The sequence below is a fragment of the Pleurodeles waltl genome, chromosome 2_2 (assembly GCF_031143425.1).
Source record: "Pleurodeles waltl isolate 20211129_DDA chromosome 2_2, aPleWal1.hap1.20221129, whole genome shotgun sequence".
Classification (NCBI taxonomy): Eukaryota; Metazoa; Chordata; class Amphibia; order Caudata; family Salamandridae; genus Pleurodeles; species Pleurodeles waltl.
Genome location: NC_090439.1, coordinates 355,747,615 through 355,774,138, shown reverse-complemented (window position 1 = coordinate 355,774,138; position 26,524 = coordinate 355,747,615). Strand labels below are relative to the sequence as shown.

The 26,524-nt window shown below is 44.2% G+C and overlaps 1 protein-coding gene across 3 annotated transcripts in view; it reads right to left on the bottom strand.

Moving 5' to 3' along the window:
- The window catches only part of FBXO15 (F-box protein 15), a 330,998-nt gene that overhangs the window by 43,939 nt on the left and 260,535 nt on the right, over positions 1-26,524 (bottom strand). For all 3 annotated transcript variants that reach the window (XM_069219882.1, XM_069219881.1, XM_069219883.1), the window contains 2 exons: positions 19,746-19,870; positions 2,082-2,376 (listed from right to left, as the gene is read on the bottom strand). In XM_069219882.1, coding sequence (XP_069075983.1) covers positions 2,107-2,376; positions 19,746-19,870 — 395 coding nt within the window. In that variant the 3' untranslated portion in view covers positions 2,082-2,106. The remainder of the gene's footprint in view (positions 1-2,081; positions 2,377-19,745; positions 19,871-26,524) is intronic.

The window sequence follows — 26,524 nt, the reverse complement described above, 5'->3', positions numbered from 1 at the left end:
CCTAAACTTGTTCATATTTTTTCCTTGGAGTGCTAGCGTTCTATGATAAACAGCACTGAAAAGCCTATCGCAATCTATTTAAAAAATCCTCATACCATGATGCCCAAAACAGAATGGTAAAAAAATAGTAACAATCTACTGTGAGTTTGTTTTGCCTCCTTTCATAGGATGTTTGGACACTTACTGTTGTTTAGTGGAGGACATATGGTGTTCAGTATAGGGAAAGATGCGGAAGACATTGTAACGCGAAGGGTTAATTAGCCTGAGCAGTGTAGATGAGTGTAATGCCTGTTGAAACCCCCTCCCAAACATTGTGGAAAAGTTCATGATATTATTTTCAAGATTGTTTGTGTAGAAGACTCCGTCTCAACCTTGAGAACGAGAGTACAGGGAGAAGATGGAATGAAAACAAAGGCTGGAGAAGGGCAGAGCAACCAAGTACTGATAACATAGCTAGAAAATGCCAGAATGAGATAGAATCCAAGCTTCGAGTTATTTAAGCACTGAAGTGTGGGTGAGGGATTTGGAAGCTCGCAGATGGAATTGTGGAAGCTGCCATGGCCCAGCGCTGCCTCCCTGTTTGCTTGTGGTGCTTGAGAGGGAGAGAGGTCCAAGCAGGCGGCAGAGGGCTTCCCAGCATGTCGTGGACTAAGTTAAGTTTCCACACAGGGATGAAAGGCCTTTGTTTCTCTGCTCTATTATTATGACTAGCTGTGCCCATGCATAAGTGCCATTCTCTCCTGGATGTCCGGATGTTGCATGGGCCCTGTTTGCTAAAGCGGCTTCAGCCTCCTCCTTGATGACCACCGTTCGCGTTTTGGCCATCTGATCTACGGTGTTGTCGAATAGAGATGCAAGTGAGGTGTCCAATGGGCAATGGGCGTCCACATGTCCCACATAGATCTGACATTTGTGCCCTTTCTCCCACATCTCTTCCCATAGCTGTTCGCCTCCCGAAATATTATATTCTGTTTAAGTTATATTCTGCTTCCCGAATATCGTAGTGTGATGCATTTTAGTATACAGTTAATCAAAACTTATATCTGTCAATTAACTCTTTGCTAATATATATATATATATATATATATATATATATATATATATATATATATATACATACACACACACATATAGATGCTCCTTGTAGTATACTTATATATAAATAAATAGATGCTTCTCATTGCTATTCTTATTCTACTATTGTTAATGTGCTAAATGCCTACATTTTACCTGCAATTCTAGTAAAGCTAAATTGTATTTATAATTGGCGTGTGGTCCTTCATTGAGCGTCCTTATTGACTTATACCGAACAGGTGTCAACCAGTCACCTGGATAAGACATATGGTATGCACATAAGATTCTTCTCTTAACATGCTTTCTGTGGTATCATTTGTACGACTGCGCTTGATAAATATCCTACATAACATCTAGTTATTTTCAAGTGTTATTTAAACAATTATGATTTAAGATTTAGATACCAAGCCTGTGACTGGCCAATGGAGACTTGCTCTGATACATGCTAATTTTGCAACAGCACAATGGTTTTTCAGAGGTACTGCTGTGAAATCTATTCTAAGATTATGAATCTGAGGAGAATCCCTTGCGGGATATTAAATAATAAAAAGGCACGCAACAGTAACAGTCCTATTCCAGCGAGAGCATCCTTTTCAGATTTATAAACGTCCAACCGATCAAAACCCTTACTGGATGTTGAAAAAAATAAACTGAGGTAAAACGGTGCATTTGATTCTGAGCACTCAGCCTCGAAGTGCCTCAACTGACCCAAAAAACACATTTTATGGAACAGTCGACTATTTCTTTGGATGATGGAGTTTTAAACAATTTCTATATTTTTATATTTTCAGGGCAGGATTGGTTAAATTGAAGAAGAAATAAAGAAAAAGCACATACTGAAATTCTAAATGTGTTTTCAAGGTCTGGCATGCAAGCAATTGTATATGGTTATGTATCCTGCCAGGATATACTCACTGAACAATTACAAGACACAGGCAAGAACATTTTCATTATGGTTGTTTATCTATACAATATCAACGGCATTCTACAAACAAAAAAGTATTTACCTGTGTCAGAGAAAAATTATTCTAATCAGTAGTTTGTGCCGAACCAGTTGTTTACTTTTGCGGTGCTCACATAAATGACAAGATTTATTACACAATATTCCGCACTTTCCGTCATCCACACAAGTTCCATGTGGACTTTCCCCTCCTTATCATTGTAGTTAAGGACAAAATGCTGTCCCAAGAAATCATAAAGGCTTTCCGGCATTGCAGAGGTTTGTATGTTGACTGGCGCACTCACACACCAGAAGGGTTTCTCCGTTTCATCCAAAAGGGTGACATCCATCATGAAGCAGTTCTTAATATAAACAAAAAACGTGGTAGATAAAATTCCACAAACATACTTTTACCATTATATATACATTTTTTAATGTAACATTCAAGTTATTGATAACTTTTTGCATGCAAGTAAGGCACATGGATTAATAATTAAGGTAAAAATCACCGGAATTGACATACTGAACTAAAAATGGAACATTATTTATTATAGGTATTTGATAGGGCGTGAGCTTAGCTCCGACAAGAAGCGACAGAACGTGTGAACGTTTTTACAGTATGAGAAACATGTTGAGTTGCGGCAAGCAAAGTTGGACTATGGCTCCAACTAGTTTATTTTATTTTTCTCCAGGAATGGCTAAACCTATTAGGCGTCATGCACCCATGTAGGAGGAGATTCAAATTTAGTCCTGGATGCATATTGTGGATCGTGGATCATTCTGAAGACTCTGGCTGCAAACATTAGACCCGAACGAGTGATTTCAAGCAACTTCACTCCAAAAGGGCCAAATTTACTAAGGGACTGTGTTGCAGATTTTCTAAGCCACACAAAGCCACCTTGTGTGGCACTGTTTGGCTTGGTAAATAATCCTGAGAAACACAAGCGCAAGTCACTGCCTTGCATTACTCTGCGCTGGGAAGATGTTACATGGGTGAAGAGGGGGTTCCCACACATCCATCACCATGTTTTTTGCAATATTCTCAGATTTACTAAGAGTTGTAAACCTGGGAATGCGTCAAAATTGTAATCCTTCCTGATAAAAGGTGCAATGAGGAGAAATCTCTATTTCTCTTCATTGTTTTCTCATTCTAAGTGTGCTGCACTCTGCAGCACTCTTAGAAAGAGGAAAATCCTCTAAAAATAGTTTTTTGCAGGACGGTGCCACTCCTGCACAAAAACATCCTGCCTGTAAACCAGGCACCCTTGCACCATGGTGCAAGGGTACCTCTGTTGGCATTAGCCAGCACACAGTGCACCAGCACAGTGAGAGCAGGATGCCGCCTTATCTGAATATAGATGGCACATTCTTGCCCTCTCCACTTGACGCGACACAGCAAGCTGTCTTGCTACGTTGAGCTGCTTCATATGTTAGTCACCATATGTTGGAGCTGGCCCCTTCTACAGGGTCATCCCCGAATCCATTATATGCTAAATTCGTTTTTGTCGACTTTAGGACTCTGTGCGCCTTACCACTGCTAACCAGTGCTACTGTGCTTGAGCACCTCCCCAAAAGATGGTTTCATTGGCATATACCCAATTGGCATATTTCGTTTACCTATAAGTACCTAATAAGGAGCACTACGTGTGCCCAAGGCCTGTAACTTAAATGCTGCTAGTGGGCCTGCATCACTGACTGTGCCACTTCCTTAAGTAGCCCTTTAAACATGCCTCAGGCCTGCCACGGTAGAGCTTGTGTGATCAGTTTAAACTGCCATGTCCACCAGGAAAAATGACACCTTTTGTCAGGCCTAAGCCTTCCTTTTTAAAATATATGTCACCCCTAATGTAGACCATGTGCAATCCAAAGGGCAGGTTGCAGCATATTTAAAAAGTTGGACAAATAGTTTTATGTTTTACAAGTCCTGGTAGTGAAAAAACTCTTAAATTCGTTTTTCACTACTGCAAAGCCTATCTTTCCCATAGGTTAACATTGTTATTACCTTATTAGTGTCATTCACAATCTGGAAGAGATAGGTTTTTCGAGTTTGGTGTCTCTGGAGTCACAATTTAAAATCACAACTTATAGAATAGTCACATTTTAAATTGTAATTCTGAAAGTGCCACTTTTAGAAAGTTGGGATTTTAGTACTTTAGCATTTGGTGCCCGCTGCCCATTTCTGATCAAATGTCTGGGGTGAGTGACAGCTGGGTTTTGTGTATTCCCCCTAGAGAAACACACAAGGAATATTGTTTTACCTGTAATCCCAATTCTCTCTCAGAGAATCTCCACTGAAGTTCATAAGTACTGAATAGTCCGGCCCACATGCTGCGATCCAAAAGCACTTCTTTGAAATATGTCATCATTTTTTGATTTGAAAAGTTTTTATTGAAGATTTTATTGTGGTATTTACATCAGTAAATGTGTTGAGTACAATCAATTGGTTACATTTAAAGTATGACTGTCAGTCCTACTAAACCGTGTAATGGGAAATTAAGAAGGGCAATAGAAAAGGGGAGAGAGATAGAGAATTGAAGAAGGGTGAAAGGGAGGGAGGGGATTACACTGGATAGTCCTGGATCAGGGGTATTGGTACGCTGAGCCTGACCTTTCTAGTTGGAGACACTATTAGAAGATCAGTGAGCTCTGTTGGCTTCTTGGGGGGGGGGTTGATCAGTTCAAGGTATCGATTAAGGTTGTTCCATAAAGCTTTATGTGCCGAAATCTAAGGGTATTGGATAGAGAGAATGTTGTGTGCTCCTCTAATGTATCTCAGCCATTCCCACCATGTACTGTTGGAGGCATTTCCCAGTGATTTCCATGCGGTAAGGACGGTCGTATGAGCTAAAGTGAACATGAGGTTAATCAAGTATAGGTCCTTTTGTTGTATCCCAGTTGTGAACTGGGGGTTCAAGACACCACATACTGAGAAGGAAAAATTCCTAGGAAGTTCGTGTTGAAGATGGCGCCTATACTGTTGTGGACCTTGGTCCAGAATTTGTGTAGTAGGGGGCATTCGTATAGCATGTGGCGGAGGTCCGCATTCTCAGAATTACTACTTCAACAAGAGTGTTTGTTATTGAGTCCTAGTGAGGCTAAGCTGTGAGGAGTCCAGAAGGTTCAACGGATAATGTGCAGTTTGGTTTGTGCTAGGTTTGAAGGTATTTTCTTTATGAATGAAAGGCCCACAATTTTGACCAATCAATGTCCATCAGGTTGGTAAGTCCTTGGGACCAGTCATTTCACCACTTCTTTTGGGTAGCATTACATAGCTAGGTGGTCGTAGGTCTAAGTAGGGCGTAAATCTTGGAGGCCATATGGCCGCTTCTCTTAAGTACTGATAGAAGAGTTGAGAGCGAGGCTTCTTTAAAAGGAAAGGCTTTGTGTTTGGAGATGGCTGCCCTGAGTTTGAGGAAGTCGTATAAGTCAGAGGGATCGATGTCATATTTACGATTAATATCCGAGAATGATAGGGGATGATGTCTGGAGCTGAGATCCCTCACCGTCGTGATTCCTTTTAATCTCCACAAGCTACCATTGGATAGGTTAGGGTTGTGTTTCTGTTTTCATTCTAGCTGCAAAACAAGGTGAATTCTACTACTCCTTCGTCTTCAGTTCCTCCCGACAAGGAGAGTAAAAAGCTTGCCGCCCCTACAATGAATGCAGCAAGCTCATCTGCCCTACTGGACAGGTATGACAGAGCCTTATGGAACTCTCTCCAAAAACTTGCAGAACACCGTTCTATGGATTGAAAGGAAGACTTCCTTGAGACTGTCAATGAGGGCATAATGGTCTCCAATCAAATCATCCCTAAAACAAGAATCACAACCGCAAATTCTGAACCTGCCTTCCTCTGGTAACACTTTATTCAGTAGTCACATGGATGACGAGATGACTCTGATGTAGTCTGAGATAGAGACCTTAAAGGCGGTAGGCTTGGAGAAATCCAAGGAACAACATAGACACACCTAACAGCCTTATGAGTGACGATCCGGCCACAGAGGGTTCAAATCCCTCAATTGTACCTAGGGCAACAGCAGCAACAACGATCTTTCCAGCAACACCAATGTCATCAACCCAAGGGAAGCGCCAGCAATCAGCCTGCCCAAGCAGGAAAGCTTCCAGCAGGCTCTAAGCAATGCATCTATGCTTCCCCCTTTTCGTTACCCAGTCTGGTAGGGGGAAGTATCTCTCATTTTCTGAAAAGTGGTAAACCATCTGGAAGGACAACTAGTTCTGAATACTGTACAGAATGGGCATTGCCTGGGGTTAACTAGCTCTCCACTAAAACTCTCCAAACAAACACCTGCAGATGTTCAGATCAGAAGTAAACATACTTCTGCAGAAACAAGCAGTAGAGATCGTGCCTACCCGCCAACGAGGCATAGAGGTTTAGTCACATTATTGTTTGGTGAAGAACAAAGGCCCCAAAAACTAATTCAGACCCATACTAGATATGAAACTAACCAACAAATGGATTCAAAGAAAAGCTTTGAATGCTCACACTTCATAAAATTTATCCCCAAACCCATCAAGGAGAGCCGCTTTGCTCAATAGACCTCCAGGATGCATACTTTCAAATTCTGAAAACACAGTAAGTTCCTGAGATTCATAGTGGGTCTCGATCACTACCAATGCAAGGCACTTCCATTCGGCCTGAAAATCAGCATCTAGAACATCGTGGGAGACTATGAACATTCATCAGTCCATACCTAGACCACTGGCTTATCAAGGCATCAACACAGCAGGAGGCCAAAGTCCATTATCAAATGATGATCAATGTTCTCCACCGAATAGGGCTGCATGTCAACCACAAGTCAACAGCAATCCAGTCAGCATTACCTTGGTGCTACCCACCTAGAGGCAAGACTGTATCCTTCAGTGGAGCAACTGTTATCAGTCCAAAGTGTCACTCTCAAAAACATCTCCCATCTCACAGTGAGAACAATGTCATCTCTCCAGGGCTTGATGGCTTTGTGCATTTTTCTGACTCTCAATGCCTGTCTCCATATGATACCACTTCAAGTGTGACTGGAGAATCAGTGGGATCAATATTCAGGTAATTGGGAGGGAAGATTACACTATCTCCCTAAGCAAATAGTCCTTGAAATGCTGGTGTTCACCAACAAATATCCTGCAAGGTATCCTTTTCATCAGGATGTTCCCTCTCAGACAAATGTAACAGATGCCTCATTGTTCGGTTGGGGAGCCTTCGTGGATCATCTTCAGATCTAGGGAACATGGTCTCCATGGGAAATTACTTATCACATCAATCTCCTTGAGCTACATGCAGTACACTTAGCTCTGAAGGCTTTTCTCCCTTTCTTCAAGTCAAAATCCCTGCTTGTCCAGATAGACAACACAATAACAATGTACTATTTGAACAAGGAGGGGGGAACAAGATCCAAATCATTATCTTACAAAGCACAGACAGTTGGAATTGACTGATAACCAGAGACCTGGGAATCACTGCATCTCACATTCCAGTGGCTCCAAAGATTTAAGCAGATTCCCTAAGCATGGGTCCTCAGTGTTAGAAATGGGGTTTCTGGTTGGCTAGGGTAGGTATCTCAGCCAGCCAGAACTCAGCACTCTAGTCAGGGCGAGTAAGCTACACACCAAAGAATTTGTGCTCAACCCCAGTAACGTGGCACCGAGCAGAAAGGCTTTCCTGCAGAGGTCATGTGTATAGAGTTTATGCAACACACTCCCACCAGTGACACAATAAATACACCACAAATGAGACTCTACAAAAAGATATATACAAATAAACTGGATTGCATAAACATCATAGACCAAAACAACCTGAATCAGTAATATTGTGCCAACCAGGCACTTGTCAAATCATTATTACCATGAGGGTAACCACCAAGGAACATTTCCCTCTGGCATCTGTCATATGGAATATCATCATGAAGGGCAATAAAAGGAGCAAGCACGTCATAAGCATTACCCTCCCAGCGCACTCTAGGCACAGCCAGAGAAAATTCACATTGCAGCATACCATATGACATCAGGCAGAAAAAATGCAGCAGAAACACTGAGGGTGAGAAACCACATTGATGAACTGTTGATTATCCAGTCATCACCCACAACTTCTACCCTAATGCCAGACATAGCGCATCTGCGCTTCTTTTATAGAACATACAGCGCTTCTTTTATAGAACAGATGTCAAACGCAGGAGCATCTGCGCTTCTATTTCCACAAATGCGGTCAAAAGGGACTCGGCACAGACGGGACGTCCATCGAGGTTTCCTACTCACCCTGCGAGCCACCGGCGAGTGCCTCCCCAAACGGGATGCCTCTGTGACAAAAGAAAGAAGAAGGGCCCACACACCTCCCATGATTGGTCCCCATTTGCCGAATGAACCGAGGCAGCTGAGTTCACCTTCACTGCCACTGCAATAATTCCGGTAGGTCCAATGGGCCTCCCGGAACGACTGAAACTTCCACCAAGGTGTGAGCGGCAGGGGCAACTGCGCGTCTTCTCATCAGAATATGGTACAGAGCAGGAATGGTGGCGGAATCCTGGCAACACTCCTGGAGGCAGTCAGGAGCCTCCAGCGGGGCAATGGAGTGATACAAAGCTTCCTTCTTCATGTAGCCCGTCACCCCTCTCTTGTAAGAGAGGGGTCCGGACTGGGGAGGAATGCAGCAGGGAGATGCCATAAATTTGCGGGGAGAAGCAGCTACTGCTCCGTCTGGTGTTGCTCTGGAATTCTGGGCTCTCTCGTCCATCAGCAGCTCGTGTGGGTGCTGTGTACCAACTCCAGTCTGTCTCCCGGCCCCTAGAGCCTGCTCTTCAGAGGTACTGCAGCTAACCCACTGCGATGTGCCCCTTGGCGATGCACGAGGAGCTTGCGGTGTCCTCGTTGCCCGAGCAACACCTTGAAAGACGAATGTGGCTTCTCTCCCCAGCCACTTCGGGAAGGCTCCGTTGGAGCAGGGTGAGGCAGCCGGCTGATCCAGTTGATGTGGCCCCTGTGACGCAGCAGTTCGGGGTCTGGGCGGGTTGTCCCTGCCACAGTGCGGCAGCCTCAGGAAGCACACCATCTGCCCCCCTCCCCCTCAAAAATGAATGAAGATCATGAGGCGCTATACCTGCGCTGAAGCTGTAATTAGGAAAGCGCTCCTCACATGCTGACCTACACTAAAGCATAGCGTTCCGCAGGAGATATATTTGGAGGCCCATAAAGCGCTCCTCAAGCACGGTGTATAGAAAATACCAAGGAGCCGGGAATAGCGCCCTCCCTGCACTGAGCTCCTAATGAGGAACTCAAGGGAGGGCACAAAAAGGGGCAGGCAGGCTAGCACAACCAAGCAGGTGGTGGGTCCTCCTAGCACTACAACAGTGCCCTAACTAGGACAGAATCAGCAAGCAGGCTGGCAACAGGGCAATAAAAAAAGAAGCAATCCTGATGAGTCCTTTGGGGCTACCCAGCAAACACCAGGCAGCAGGGCAACAAAAGTAGAGCAGCCCAGAAGAGTCCTATATGCAGCCAGCAGTCCCTCTGGCAGAGGTTCAGTCCCAGGCCTAAAAAGTGCTCTAAAAATCAGGGGTCAAGCCCTTTCTACTTATACTAAACAATGCCTTTGTTCAGGGGGTAACTTCAAAGGAGTCCTTTTAAGTCAAGCACAACATTCATTCAACCCTGCATTGTCTCCAGACATCAGTAGGGGAGTAATCAGTCCATTGTGTGAGAGCAGGACACAGCCTATTCACATGTAAGGTGTGAACGACCCTCACCCTCTCCTGTCGAGGAATACTATCGGTATACAGATGCCTCTTCTGTCACACCCAGCCCTCTTGTGTTATAGCTGTCCGGAATGTATGCATCATGTGGAGCTGGATCTCTGCCCCAAACGTGGACTGAAGTCAAGCTGCAAAAGATCTAGAGTTATAAGCACAGAGAAATGCCCACTTTCTAAAAGTGGCATTTCTACAATGGTGATAAGAAAATCCAGCTACACCAATAAGCAGTATTTCTCACTACCATTCCAAACATACTAAATATGCCCACGTTATTGCTCATAGATCAGAAGATACCACTTAGACATATGTCAGGGCATTTCCAATGCAATCCTATGAGAGGAGCAGCACTCACATAGTGAGAAACTAAACAGGCTGTTTGTCACTACTAGGACTTGTAGTACATAAAGACGTATGTCATACCTTTTATATACACTGCACCCCGTCCATAGGGCTATCTAGGGCCTACCTTAGGGGTGACTCAGGTGTAGCAAAAAAGGGAGTTTAGGCCTTGGCAAGGAGCTTGACTTGCCAAGTCAATGAGGCAGTAAACTGTGCATGCAGGCCCTGCATGGGCAGGCCTGAAACATGTTTGAAAGGCTACTTCTCAGGGTGGCGCAATCAGAGCTGCAGGCCCACTAGTAGCATTTAATTTACAGGCCCTGGGTATGTGGTATACCACTTTACAAGGGACTTACAGGTAAATTATATAAGCCAAACGGGTGTAAATCAATTGTACCAAGTTGTAGGGGAGAGAGAGCTCATGCACTTGAGCACTGATTAGCACTGGTTAAGTACCCAGAGTCCTAAAGCGAACACAAAGAGGGTCAGAAAAATAGGAGGAGAAAGGCAAAATGTTTGAGAGTATCCCTCAGAAAGGGACATTTCCAACACTCAGGAATACCACAAGTGGGTTTTTCATGACAAGGTTATGTAAAGCATCTTCAACATATGGGGGTTTCCTCACATAGAATTAGTCACAACCGCAGAAAAAAAAAAAAAAACAGCTACACTTCGCCTTGAGGTACTACCAACCAAGGACGATGGGCAATGCCCTAGGGCAGTGGTTCCCAAACTGTGGTCAGGAGAACCCTAGGGGTCAGCGAAGCCTTTTCAGGGGGTCCGCAATTGCTTCAAAAATTAAAAAATATTAACAGATTTGGTTCCCAGCTTTCAGTAATGACTTAGTGGGGTATCCACGGATTCCAATAATGATTCAGTGGAGGTCCCTGGTTTCCGGTAATTATAAAGTGGGGGTCCACAGAAGTCAAAAGATTGGGAACCACTGCCCTAGGGATCGACTGGTCAGATAAATGTTTCTACAGTTTTCCTCTGATACCCCTGATTTAATCAGTCCTGATCCAGCTGTCCTACTCAAGGGCCAGAATGATCTTGATTGCTCCAGAGTGCCCCAACAATGGTGGTTCACAGACCTTCTCCACATGTCCGAGTGCCCACACATGAAGCTGCTATGCAGACTGGATCTTCTTACGAAATTGGTTCACCCCAATCCCGCCTCTGAGTTTGGCAGCATGGCTCCTGAGCTATTACAGTATGGACATTTGAATCTTCCACAAGACTGCATGAGCATTCGCAAAGAGGCAAAACATCCTTCAGCCTACGCATTTAAATGGAAGAGATTCTGTAACTGGTGTTCTGACAAGAACCTTATCCAACGAAATGTCATGAAGAAATAATTCTTCCATATTTACTTTACCTGCCCAATTAAGGCTTGCAGTTCTCTTCTATCAAGAGTCCACTTGCCAGCAATTACAGCCTACAGAAAATGTCCTTCAGAAACTTCTTTTTACCAAATTCTTTTGGGACGGTTTAAAAAAGGGTTTCCCTCCACTACGACCTCCACCCCCTCCCTGGGAATTGAACATAGTCCTCTTAAATCTTATGCAGGCTCCTTTTGAGCCCATTCATAAGTCCGTATTACAACACCTTTCTTGGAAAGCCTCTTTCCTTTTTGCTATCACATCAGCTGGTAGGGTTCGTGAGAATCAGGCACTGTGTTCTCCCGAGCCACACTGTGTTCCATACCCCACGGAATCACCATCCTCTCATACACTGATGACACTCAACTCATCCTCTCCCTCACCCGCAACCCCAACACCGCCAAATCCAACCTACACAATGCACTCCTCGACACCGCCGCATGGATGACAGCCAACCACCTAAAACTCAACTCCAACAAAACCGAAATAATCCTCTTTGGCCCACACAAAAACACTTGGGACCCCTCATGGTGGCCCACCACGCTAGGCCCCGCCCCCGCCCCCGCTAACCACACATGCAACCTCGGCATCATCCTGGACTCCTCCCTCTCGATGACCCAACAAACCAACGCTCTCACCTCCTCATGCTTCAACACACTCCGCATACAGAAAAAAAACATTCAAGTGGATTCTCACAGAGACCAGAAAGACAGTCACTCACGCACTCATCAGCAGCAGACTTGACTACAGAAACGCCCTCTACGCTGGCACCACACTAAAACTCAAGCGCAAACTACAACGTATCCAGAACTCAGCGGCACGACTCATCCTCGACCTCCCCCGACACAAACACATCTCACCACACCTCAAATCCCTCCACTGGCTCCCCATAGACAAAAGGATCACCTTTAAGATCCTCATCCTCGCACACAAATCACTCCACAACACCGGCCCTGCCTACCTTAACAAAAGAGTGACCTTCCACACGCCCACACGCCACCTCCGCTCCGCCGACCTCTCTCTCGCCTCTGTCCCCCGCATCAAACACACCACCACCGGAGGCAGATCCTTCTCCTATCTTGCCCCCAAAGCCTGGAACTCCCTCCCCACCCACCTCCGCAAGACCCAAAACCTACTACTTTTCAGGAAGAGCCTCAAGACCTGGCTTTTCGAACAGTGATCCACCCAGCCCCTTACCCTTCTCCCACCCCCAGCGCCTTGAAACCCTCACGGGTGAGTAGCGCGCTCTATAAATCTCTTTGATTGATTGATTGATTGATTGATAGTAGTAAGGTGGTTGAGGACTCATCCAAAACTCTTACCGAAAGTCATTTCAGATTTCCTCATTAATCAGACCATTTCTTTGTGTACTTTCTTTCAGCACCCTTCTACACTAGCTGAAAGGACTATCCATAAAGTAGATGTCAAGCGAGTCTTAACATTTTATCTAGACAAGACAAAAGATATCTGCAAGTCGAACCAATTGTTTGTTAACTATGGCCCAGTCGGTACAGGTTTAGCTACATCTAAACACTCTATTTCCAGATGGACAGTGTCTTGCATTCTCTTATGCTACCAGAAAGCCAATAAAGGTCTGTCCAGTAGACCTAAAGCTCATTCCACTAGCAGAAAAGCAGCTACAGCTACTTTAATGAGGAACATACCAATTCCTGATATCTGTAAAGCAAAAACATGGAGATCTGTTCACACTTTTACCAAACACTATTGTTTGGATTCAGATACAGGAACAGATGCTCAAGTAGGACAGGCTTCCCTGAAAAATGTATTTGCTTAACCAGGTCCGTTGTTCATCTCTGTTCCTCTTCTACTGCAGTTTTTGGGGATGGGCTTGGTCCTCTATTCAGTGTGTAGGACAATCAATGGAGATCCCCTGAGAGAGAATGAATGGCTTCTTGTCTGTAATCCTAGTTCTCTCTCAGGGGAATCTCCAAAGTCATAAGCAACCCACCCTTCTTCCTGGTGGAAGAAGCAGAGAATTACTGGACAAAATTGCTTCCTACTGCTGCCACTGTCTCAATAAAAAGAACTGAGGCAACTGCCACCTGCTTGGCATGATCGGTTATTGGTAGGCTCTGGATGCTTAAGGACACAGACACTCTTTTCACATCTGCATAGGTGCATCCTGAAGGGCTGCACTGTCCTTTCTCCCTTCTTCTTTCTCTTTTAAAAAAAGGAATTACGAAGGAGATTTAAACCATCAAATCAAATATCACAATTCCAGTTAATTTGCATGTTCTGTATGTATACATTACCTTATTCAAATACATTTTGAAGCAGTTGGCCAATACAGCCTTACTTACAGGCTGCACAAAATTCATATCTTAGGTGTTTCTCTAGGCCTTACTAAAGAACGGCGAACAGCTACACTTTAGAAGACATATTTCAAAGGAATGCCTTAGGATCCCTGCATGTGGGCAGGACTATTCAGTACTTATGATTACCAATGGAGATGCCCGGAGAGAGAAGGGGACCTTAGGTGTGACTTGATGGGCAATCCTAACCAGATGGGATGGGGGAGATGGCCACAGCCTCACCCTTACACCTTAATAGGCTGCGTCCTGTCACCACACACAGGGCTGTATAATTCCCTGTAGTGAGCCCAGAGACAGGGCAGGAAGGGAGGACATTTGTACACTTCAAAGACTTCTTTGATGTCTCCCCACTTCAAAGTCCCCACTAGGTATAAGAACTAGACACCAGACTCTACCACTTCAGAACACTTCTGGACTTGTGGATACCCTTCAAGGAAGAAGGACTGATGTGCTGATACAAGGACTGTAACTCTGCTGGGCTGCTGCTCTGGAATAACGGCTGTCTGGCTGTGATGACTCGCTGCCCTCCGTACCCGAGTGAGAAGGATTAGGCCTGTATCTCTCCAACCCAGAGTGACTGCAAGGGCCAGCTGACTGTTCTGAAGTCTCAGGGACATAACTTCAAGACAACAACAAGACTTCCAACCAACTCAACACTGCAATTGGCCTCTGTCAGCTGTAAGCCTGACCTGCCAAGTGGTGCCACCCCAGTACTGGGCCCTTGGAAGTAGACGTCAATGTACTGCTACAGCAGAACCATCGCATCTCTGCCTTTGCATGGACAAAACCGGCCCACCTCTTCCACTGCGTGGATAAAACCAGTGCATCACTTTTGGAACCAGCCATGCAGTGCTTTCTTATGGGTAAGGTCCCTCCATTCCAGTTGACGAACACCTCGACGGAGACACCAAACTCTTTATCATAGTTACTGCACTCATGGGAATCACCGCCTTACTGTCGACACGGCCAGCACCTGCACATGAACTCCATTGCACCTGGACTCCGACGCACTGTCACAGATGCCTGGGGAACTACACCACTTCTCCTCAACTGCGTAGGGAAAATCAAAACATCTGCTCAATGGCACGGCTCAGAACCCATGCAACGCTCCCACACTAGGAGTTTAAGGTATTTTGGTTCAGCGGACCGAGTGAGGACCATGTAGCCAGCTCTCACTCCTTCGTGGTCAGCCTGAACTTTTGACTTTGACCAGTCCATTGTAACCAGATATGCCCAGCTGGCGCTTTATGCTTCTAAGCACTAACTCAGTTTATTCTTTAAAAATTCATAACTCAAGTCCTACTTATTAGATTTTCAACATTTTGGTCTTGTATTAACTCCGAAATTAAGTTCCATTTTCCAACTCTTTTTGTGTGATGTTTTCACTGTTTTAAGTGTTGCACAAATACTTTACCAGGAACAAAAAGGAGGGATTTTAAGTGGGAGGTTTCATAAAGAACATGGTCCTGTGCATGATACTCCCATATACATTTAAAAAAAACACAAAAAAACAAAAAAGTATGCACAGTTCCATAGAAATATTGATCTATATATGAAATATATGAAAAGGTCAACTTGTTTCTCACTTTAATCAGTCTATAGAGATCTAGGTGCGGTTCGTCATGACCTCAAAATAGTCATACCTAATTCTCACTGTTCTAGTAGAGTGTGTTGAATATGCGATACAGATACCCACCTAAAATTAAAGGATGGGCTCCTTAGGGGATAGTGGAGAGCATACGTGATCCAGGCAATATAGTAGTCAGCACAATTGTGCGAGGATCGCGGTGTCCAATAGAACCTACCCCTGCGCCGCAAACCTGGAAGTTTCACTTACTTCCCCTGATCTTATTTATTTTTTAATCTTCACAGACGTCCACATTTTTTATAAATATTTCACTAAATGGTCCTACTAGCCTATTTTAACAGCTCACTTTACTAATCCCACATTTCTGCATTTACCACCTGTAATTCTCTTCAAAAGATCTCCTGCAATGAGCCCCCATGAAGGGATCGTCAGACGTTGCAGTACCGGTCTGACAAGGAGCAAAGCCTGATGATGAAGCATGTCACCAATTTGTGAGTGAGGGCTCTTGTTCCAGATTTGGGATATTCATAGGTACCATTACTGATCTCTCCTGGACTATGGGAGATTGATCATATGTAGATCAATATTTCTATGGAACTGTGCATACGTTTTTCTTTTTCTTTGCACAAATACTTTACACATTGGCTCTTAAGTTAAGCCGGACTGCTCTGTGTCAAGCTAACAGAGGCTGAGCACAGGTTAATGTAGGGCAGAGGTCTTCAATCTGTGGCTCGCGACCCCCTGGGGGACCGTGGAGTCATGACCCTCAGGGGGACCGTGGAGTCATCAGAAGGGGCATGTGCATTCCGCAGCCTAACTTCTGCTTCAAATCCAAAATGTCTTTGTTTTGGAAAAAGAGTGGCTTCAGCTGAAATGTCATTCAGTGAGTCTCCAGATAAGTGAAACCGAGGGAGGAGCAGATATCTAGACAAGCGTTTTTGCAGAGTGCCTAACTCATCTGAAAGAAATGCAATTATTAGCTATGAATTAATCTGCAAACATAAAGGGTAATCTACAAATGGAAAGGATGCTTTGGAGCCGCACTGGCTGTAATTGATCACGTAACTGGAAGCTTCATGATGAAAGATTTATTCTTATTGAGTAGTAGTAAAAAGAGTTAGCAACTGAACCGTTAAGTGCGTGCTTTTAATTGTATTTACATAGTGTTTACTACCCCTGAGAAGGTGTTGAGGGTACAGTTATTTAAAAAAAATTGTATTACTATGGTCTGGGTATTACTAAACTCTATATTTTGAAAGCACCATTTTATGGTAAACCGTTTTGCACATTTTGTAGTAGTCTCCTTTATACTGTGTGTAATGCAAATATAAAATAATGACTTACATATTCACAGTGCTTTCTGTCACAGGCTGTGCCTCATAGCACTAAAAATAGTCAAGTCACTATTCTCCAATGCACCAACCAAGATTTGATTTAGAGGCTATCTGGTTACCTCTGCAGTGCAATAACTAATACAGGTTCCTTAGGGCCATATATACCAACACATTTTCCCATAGACACAGAATGGGTAAAACCCTTTGCTACATCTGGCCCTAAGTGTACTATAGTGCATTTCCCACACAGTAACAACATTATTTTATTTATTTTTCATTTAAGCTACCCATTATTTTGCATATAGCTAACTGGAGGTGAAAGACCTAAAAACTGAAGTCAACAGCAGCAAACTAATCTAACCAGGAGTCCGTTTTTGCTAAAAAGAAAAGTTACAAATAAAAGTCTTTTCAGAAAAAGTTTGTAAGAAGATTAAGGGACCACGTTCTCCTCAACAATTAAAGAAAGCATCCTACACTGACCTTATAGTTCATCAATAATGACTGTAAATAGTATGTTTTAATTTTGATGAATGATGTTCAGCAACCTCCAGTGTCAAGCAGTTGTAAAAGCCAAGCCGTCAGCACCCCATTAAATATAGTAAAATTCTCCTCGAATGCCATGCCCTAAAGGTGCAGTCTGTGCTTTCCAGCCATTATGACCAGGGCCACTGGAATTATGTGATTTTGTGACGATTTTCACATAATTACAGATTTGCTGATTTGCTACATAATCCATCATCTGCTACATGATCTGATGATTTTAACAAAAAAATAATTTGTGTGTAGCTCAAACTGTTACTATAAAGCAGCAACACATGTTGCCGCGCAGTAGAAGGCCCTTTGCAAGGCAGGACTGATCACTTTTTTTGTTGCTTATTGCTATATTTGGGTGTTAAACTGGTATTAATGAGGTGCAACCACAGACTGACCATCTCTCTCGAGAAAAACAGGCACACCCATCACATTAGTTCAGAAAGGTGTTGTCATCTAAATAAGTTTTGCCAAATGATGTTTTTTTTAATTAAAAAAGTACCATTGTGCATTGTGGTGTAATTATTTTCATTTGAGCTGTGTGATAAGCCTGTGACGCCGAACCACAGTCATCCACTACCATTTGGTTTGCTAAACACTTTTTAGTATTATTTCCCCACTGTAAAAATGATTTGCTGTGGGAATTGGGGGCATTTATGGTTGTCATTAATAAATACCACCGGGTTTAGAAATTTTTGTCAGGAGGGGGTCCTTATGCCTAAAAATGTTTGACAGGGGAGTACTGCATCGACCAGTTTGAAGACCACTGATATAGGGTGTGTTTGTGACTTACCCCGACTAGGATTGTGGTTCCTTCTTGATCAAGGTGCACACCTCTGTTAACCAGAAACACAATATCTAACACCATAGCTGCTATTTTTAAAAAAAATGTTTATTCATATTAGTATTCTTATTATTGTAATTGCAACACCTTAACTTATTTCAGTGTTCACGTTAGAGAGAAATTCAGAAAATTCAAGTTCGGCCAAGTTAGCATTCTGTAGACCGGTGGATGCTGAGAAGCGATTCCTGAATTGCTGAGGTTTTGCAGACTCCGTAAAAAGTCAAATTAAACCCTGGTACATGTTTCTTTCACTGCACATTTTGTGAAATTAGAAAAACCGCAACTGAACTATTTATTGTGCAAACTTCAGCTCTGATGTTAAGCGCTATAGTATTTTAATGATCCTGGACCAGGTTTCCATGACGACATTACCTCATCCCGACCATGACATTCAGCCAGGCCCAGAACTCAGCTTTAGTAAAGTTACAATACACTACAGGGAGGGTACAGGGAGGGTGGTTAAAGGATCTGCCACCCTTTCCCACGTTGAGACCAGAGCACAATATGCATTGTCTTTAGTCGTGTAGTGGTGGCAAGACACACAGCCTTCTTCCATTCCAGTGTACAGCGAGTACGCACTTTATTTAGGTTGTTTATCTTTAAATATGTGGATAGGTATGCTCAAAATGATTGATGATCTGAATCTGCAAATCAAAAATGGGGCATAAGCTAATATCTCAGAAAAGATCGCAGTTTCATTAAAACTTTTGGGGCTGTCTTTTCCAGTCTAGGGCTTTCCCAGTTTGCTCAGTATAGTTAGGAGTTACTCTTCAACCCTCATGCATGCCCTGCCTTTTTTCAAGGGTGCATTTTTTCAGCGTCTCACAATAAGCTTCCTGGGACTAAAACGCTTAGTTGCAACTTGTCAGATTCCTTTGATCGTTCACAGATCTAGGAATGCCCAAAGGACCAAGAAGGGAAAAAAAAACGTGCTCATTCGACTGCATATCGGATGTGTCCTTGTATACGGAATTTCAATTTGGTTTGAGGATCCAAACTCAGAAATTAAAAAGGGGGATCCACAAATCGTGTGACAAAAGAAGCCATTTCATTTACATTTGTGAGGCTGTATCAGAGTTTCTGTGATGGAACCTTCATCCTCACTGTGTTAAGTGACATCTCCCGCATGCTCTCATTATGTATGCCCTGACTGTTTTCAGGGCATAACTGCCTCACATTCATTTGATAGTCCCTGCAACATTTTCATTTGAGACAGGTCAAATTTCTTGCATACTCTGAGGATCCAGGGATTATCACTGAATCAAGGGAAAGAAATGCGTCATTCAATCAGATTCACGCTATTTTCTTTCAAAATTTGATTGGAAATCGAATTCTTAAATCAGGATGGTTCTCCAATTGTAAAGATATTGATATTTTTAATCCCATTTTCTCAATATTGCACAGATAAAAGGAAATTTGGCAAGTCACTCAAGGAAACTCCAAAGGCACAAAGCAAATAGCAAATTGCCGTTTTTGGTGGAAACCCATTCTCCCTGAGTATACTTATAACATTTCGAAATACATCCTAGAAATGTGTTATTGAGACAATGTTTATCACTAATGTTCAAGTGTACTATATTTTACTTAATTAATACAAGCATTTGCCACTGGAGTACAATGTAACTCTACCTGCACAAGGCCATCAAATGCATCCGTCTTCCATAATAGTCCAATTTTTCCAGCAAGAGGTGCATGTTGTTTATTGTTCTTGACACTTATAACTACAAATTTCAAGAAGCCGTTTACAATGTAATCTGTAAGCATAATTAAGTAAGTACTTTAGCTGTGTTTTCCATTCGTTTCAAAATACACTTTGTTGATTAGAAATGACAAACATTACTGGATGCACGCTTTGTTGAATTTAGATAATTTACTTAAATTCATTCTGAAACCATGCTCATCTCAATATTCGTTTCTGTATTCTTCTTTTATCTTTAATCACCTCTTGCAATACTAAAGATTATCCCCTCCATCATTGGCAAGTCTAAAGTCCTCCGTTTTATAGTGCATGAGAGACTGCTTTAAACAACACATGACTAACGCGGTAAAACATCTTAAGTATCCCAATTAGTGACTTCAAAAAGTGTTACAAATCTTGTCTACACTGGAACATTGGCATGCCCTGTACAATGATCTACCAAGGATCTCTAGAACTCCTATGAAAGGGGCAATCCGCACAAGAATAAGATTGGCCTCCGACACAATGTGTTAATGAAATCCTCACTGTACTCCAGTGGGTTGAGTGCGTGTTTCACTATCTTAGTCACAGTCTGCATTCTATGAAAGGATATTTATAACTCCCAAAAGGAGCATCTAGGCATGCTGGAGCCAACACTGGGACTAAGAGTGGTTAGAACAGTCTGTTCTGCAACTCATACTGTGAGTGTACTCTTGTGAAAGACTGAAATCACTCCGAGGTTTGGGAACTGCTTACCACTGCCATATCCTTTCTATTGCTCTATCACTCTCACGTCAAGACATATTCCTTTATTAAGCCTTTCAGCCTTCTACTCTTTTCTAAAAGGTTTCCCTTCATTGACCACATTTTAAGCATTTTGCTCTTCTCAACAGGGAGGGTGACACAGGCATGCCCGGCATCAAAGTGGTTTGAAATAGACATCCCTAGTGGCAGTGCCAATGTTATAACCCACAATCTGGACAATGAAGACTGTAGTGTCAATGTACTAATGTTAATGGCTGTGCCACTGGAGTAGACTTCACGAGAGTCATCTTGAGAAGACTGGTGACTATGGGCAGTGTAAAATTAGTATTGCATCAGCAGGTGAAGTCACTCAATGTAAGAAGTGATCAAGCCAATATTAAAAAGTATTGCTTCAGTGAAGGGGTGAGATTTGGAGTATTTAGGCTGCTTAGGATACACCTTAGACAAATTTCTGAGTTAGTATGTCTCTGGGTCAAATTCAAAGTACTCAACTTTTCCTTTCTGGCCCTCAAGAACATTTTTTGAGAAAAGTGTAGTTTGGAAAATTGATTTGGCATAAAGGCATTAAACACATTCTACATAGTAGTCAGCCTCAGAAATCCTCCTCTGATCACACACTGGGCAAAGGAATTTCATTTTAAGCGTCAGTTGGAATTTTACTGTACCTAGAATAGAACTGCAATGAGTTTCTAGTCTGCAACAAATGCTACTGCCAGTAAACATAAATCATGTCTGTATTTAGTTGTAAACTAAAGGGAGCTCAAAATAGACTCCTGTGTACTACAACTGAATTAACTTGTATATGTGCCTCAATACTTATATTTTTAACATGAAAATAGAAATGTGTGCCTTAGCATGCGCAGTCACAGTTTAATAATCAATTACAATTTCATCTTTAAACCTTCTTGAAGATCACTAAGGCCTTATTAATGCTGCACATTTAAGAGGATATTAAATATAATTATGATTTGCTTTCGCAGCTTCTCTTCTACACTGCCCATTTCTGCTTTAACTATCTAGCCAGACTGGGCGGAGACATGCCGGTAACCAACATGGCCGCAAGGCGCTGAAGCTCCGAAGGGCGATCTCTTCCTGCCATGAAATTGAGGCCAGCAGAGCGGACCTACACTGATACCGGACCTGCCCAAGGTGCCGAGAGACCCCCCAAACGTGTGGCGAAAGAACGGGTCTGACATGAGGTGAGCGGCAGGGGGACTGCCCGGAGGCCTCTACGACCCGCCAGGAGCGCCAGAGGCCCCACGGCGTCAGGGGCAGCGGGTGAGCCCGGTCCTCTATGACAACCAGAGGGCAGGGGGCCCGCCATTGCGACACCAGTGATGCTGCAGCCCGGGTCCGCGTCCCAGAAGCCCACCATTGTTAGGGACCCACATGCAGGGATGAGAGATCCTGATGATAGAACAGATCCTACGACAGAGCTAGAGTGTGGTCTATCTGGTTTGAAAAGGACTCCCCTCTTTGGTACATGGCCGGCGGCGACTCCCCTACCCGACGAAATCAAGTGAGGAATACACGGGCAGCTGTAGTGCCGGGGGTCCGGGAGCTGTGATGTGAAGGGGACTACAACTAGCGACAATTTTCAGCACATCAATCATGGTCAAGGGAGAGTCTAAGTAGAAGAAACTCACATTTGTGTGGCCGCGCCACGTTGGCAGACAGAAGCATGGCAAGGGTGGGGGGGGGGGGGGGGGGGGGAGACCCGGCCGGGGGACCGGAAACAGCCCAGCCCACTGTCTTGGGTACAATCATGGCAGAGTTGAGATCCAGATTTCGGGCGCTAGATGCCAGATTTGACACAATAGAGTCCCGCCTCGTTAAGATGAAAGACAGAATGCATAAACAGGACACCAGAATCCAGGGAGCCAAACACTGTATCTCCAACCTAGACGATGGGGCAAACGAAATGGAGAAACGTCTTGAACAGATGGAGAATAGGCTCTGCATGGTGGCAATTAAGAACGAGGATCTGGAAGCCAGTGGGCTGCGTAACGACACCCTCACTCGAGGAATTGCAGAGTCCACCAACACTGGTCGCTTAGACGTTTTTGTAGAAACCCTGTTAGCGGCACTGCTAGGCCAAGACAACTTCACCGCTAGATTTGTGGTAGAATGAGCCCTTAGAACCCTGGGACCGTGCGCGGTGCCGCCCCCGAGACCCATCTTGGCCCGCCTGCTTAATTTCAGGGACAGTGATACTGCCCTGCGCCTGGCAAGGGAAAAAGGTCCCCTCCAATACCAGGGCATGTCTGTGTCAATATTCCCCCACTTCACAACTGCAGTGCAGGAGGCACAGCGCAAATACACGGCGGCGAAAATACAACGGCGCAAGCTTGGTGTCCGATATGGGATGTTACATCCCTCACTGTTAGAGGTTGACATAAATGGCAAAACACGCATATCCGATGTACTGGACCTTTGTAAAACACTTTCCAAACGCAATGTCGAAGGGCCCGTGGGGGCATCGGGCTCCCCACCCGATACTCAGAACTCAACCAGTATGGACATGTTTGCTGGTGAGTGACCAAGTTGGACGTTCTAGGTGAAATGAAGCAGTGGACTCCTCTGGACCTGAGCACAGACCACAGGCCACAGACCTAATTACAGAGTACTTCACTCTCAACGAAGGTACAGTATCCTGTCATGTTACATTATGGGAAGTTTTTAAGGCTTACGTAAGAGGGGTCTGCGTAGGAAAACAAGTGGGAATCCTACGAGACATTCGTAACAGTCTATCCAGGGTGGAGGAGGCACTGGTGGAGCTGGATCACACTGACATGATACACAGTATGCACCATAGTGGGAGCCGGCAGGCCTCCCTTATGGAGGAGTTCTGAGACCTCGCTGAGGGTGAAACCCATTACTTGGGCAAATACGCGAATGCCTGGCGATACGGGGAGGGGGAACGACCAGTCCAAACCCTGGAAAACTTGCTGAGACCCTCTAGGGCATTCTCACATATACACGAGTTATACAAGGAGGACAGCACCCACATAACTGACACAGCAAGGATACAATCAGAGTTTCTCACCTATTACACACAACTATATTCCTCCACTTCAGAGCAGTGATAATCCAGGGCTGGCACAATATCTTAACAAAATAGCAATGGTATGGCTGACAAATGCACAGCAATAGTTTCTGGCTGAACCGTTCACATGCGAGGAGATAATCCAGGTAATGGAAGCTCTGAATGGGTCAAAGGCTCCAGGGCTTGATGGATTTACCAGTGCCTTTTACAAGGCATATCGGAACGACCCAGCACCACATCTATTAGAGGTGTGCACCGAGGCACTGAAAACCGGCATCCTGCGCCAACACTTAGAGAAGCGGTTATCACGCTGCTGCCAAAAACCTGGCTAAGTTACTAGCAACACGACTGTCCGTATTGCTGGATAGTGTCATACCATCAGCACAATCGGGATTTATCCCACAACAGTCAACAGACATTAACCTCTATACACTGCTTGCTACACTTAACTTAACAGAGTCTCCCCCAGAATTCCCGCAGCAGTAGCACTTTTGGATGCGGAGAAGGCGTTTGACTTGTTGGAATGGCCATTTTTAATGGCAACTCTACAGAAGCTTGGCATTCCCTGTAACTGCCTTTACCCAATTAAGCTTTTATATACTGAACCAACGGACAGAATTAGAAGTAACAACACCCTGTCCCTGTCCTTCCCGATTACACGAGGCAGGGATGCTTGTTATGGACCCGTTAGTAAGACACCTACAAGGAAAACATATCCATAGGGAACTTCAAAACAGGACTGCTGCTTATATCATTACACACAGACGATGTGCTGCTGTTTTTAAGGAATCCTGGGGCAAATCTGGACCCTGTCCTACAAAAGGTAGCCCTATCGGGTACACACTCTGGGCTCAGAGTCAACTGGTCCAAATCACACCCTCCGGGCTCAGAGTCAACTGGTCCGAATCAGAACTTTTACCCCTCACAGACAGTACATAAGCCCAGCCAATCAACTTTCCCGCTGAAGTGGTGCGATGAACATGCCAAGTATCTAGGAGTGAACATACATAGAGACAAGGAACAAGTGATCTGACTCAACTATGTGCCGGCCTTCGGCAGTCTGTCTGCACACATAGAAAGGTGGGCCCGCCTTCTACTGTCAATGGCAGGGCGCATAGCCATTATTAAAATGGGTGTACTTCCCCGATATCTATATCTTTTCGTAAACATTCCCATACTGCTTTACAATTAATTTTTTTCGAACTCAGGAGACATCTCACACAACTAATTTGGGCAGGTAGGCGCCCTAGGATCCGTTGGGATGTCTTGACACTTCCTCATGAACACAGTGGTTTCGGAGTTCCACACTTTCAATTGTACTACTTAGTTGCACAAGGTCAATTTGCAACACACTGGTACCACCCAGATGCCAGGAGGCAGTTTAACATACCCAAAAGAGACCTTGTTTTTCCGGCCCCCTTACGCTCTCTTCTCCCGGGGGGATACCAGTTGGGCCCTAATGATATACAAACAGTCTCATCCACCTGCTGGGCATGGGAGAAAATGGCCCGGCTCCTCCACGCAGGCATCTCTACTCATCTGCACTACCCCTACCCAATCCCGTATGGCTCCCCTCGACAGTGGAAACACGGGTACAATGCACACTCTCTAAATTCGCCCTCTACACACTTGGTGACTTGTTTCCAGGAGTGCATGTATTTTCAAGGACAGAAGGTGTACAGTTCACCACTGCAACTCAAATGGACCACTTCGTGCTCAGGCGCCTCCAAAGAGCACTACGGGCGCAACCTCCCACATACTTCCTAGCAACGAATGACTTCACACCACTGACAATGTTAATTACAGACACCGAAGGGAACAGACTGATATCTCGATTAGATCTACATACCTTACCCTGCTACCGACACATGACGCTAAGCTACGCGCCACCTGTAAGGGGGATCTGGAGCGGCTGATCACGGATAAAATATGGGCTGCGTGCTGCTTACAAACCTGCTTAATCTCTATGAACTACCGCCACAGACTCGCACATTAAAAATGTCTACGATGAGTATATGTGACGCTAGCAGCTCTAGCCAGAATAGACCCCACACGCTCAAACTGTCCTAAATGTCTGGCCCTCAGGCAGACTTTGCACATATGACATGGACATGACCCCTACTGGCGACATACTGGTAAGACATTTTTGGCAAACTTTCCTTAATGATAGAAGCTACACTAGAGCCCTGCCCCATGCTTGCACTGATGGGTTACGTAGCCGGCATTCTCCAGTCGGTAAAACAGTATACGGCACTAGCCCTATTAGCAAAATGCGAACTCGCCATACACTGGTGCAATAAAAAAAAAAACACAAAAAAAAAACACTCACAACAGGAGCTTGGCTACACAGTCTTATCCATTGCGATGCCACCAGCGAAGTGTACGCAGAACTTCAGCCACCCACATTGTGCCCCAAAAACATATGGCAACCCATGCGTAACTACCTGGTGTCTGCTAACTCAAACCCAACATAATACATAACACATTACCAGAGGGTCGCCCGCAGGGAATGAGATAAACAGAGAATAAGGAGGAACATGCAGTATGGGAATTGGGTTATGCTCGCATCACACGCACACTGTCGGAATATTGTAATGCCTGTTTGCACAAGGGAAATGTAATGTTTGATATAATGGGCTGTATCCTACCTTTAACTAATGGCAGCAAATCTGTGCCTTTTCTTTCATTGTTTTGTTTGTGTACATTTAGTTGACAAACCATAAATATTTGTTTTTTAAATAACCTATTTAGCAGGGAGTAACCTCCTTCTGAAGATGGCATTACGAAGTGAGGATTTAGAAAACCGTAGATTCAGATCTTGTTCATAATCAACTTAACAGTTTGCCTAGGACTTCTAGAAGATCCTGGCACCTGCTCATTAGTGCTTTCCTACAAGTTTCATTTCCATCATGTGTTCTA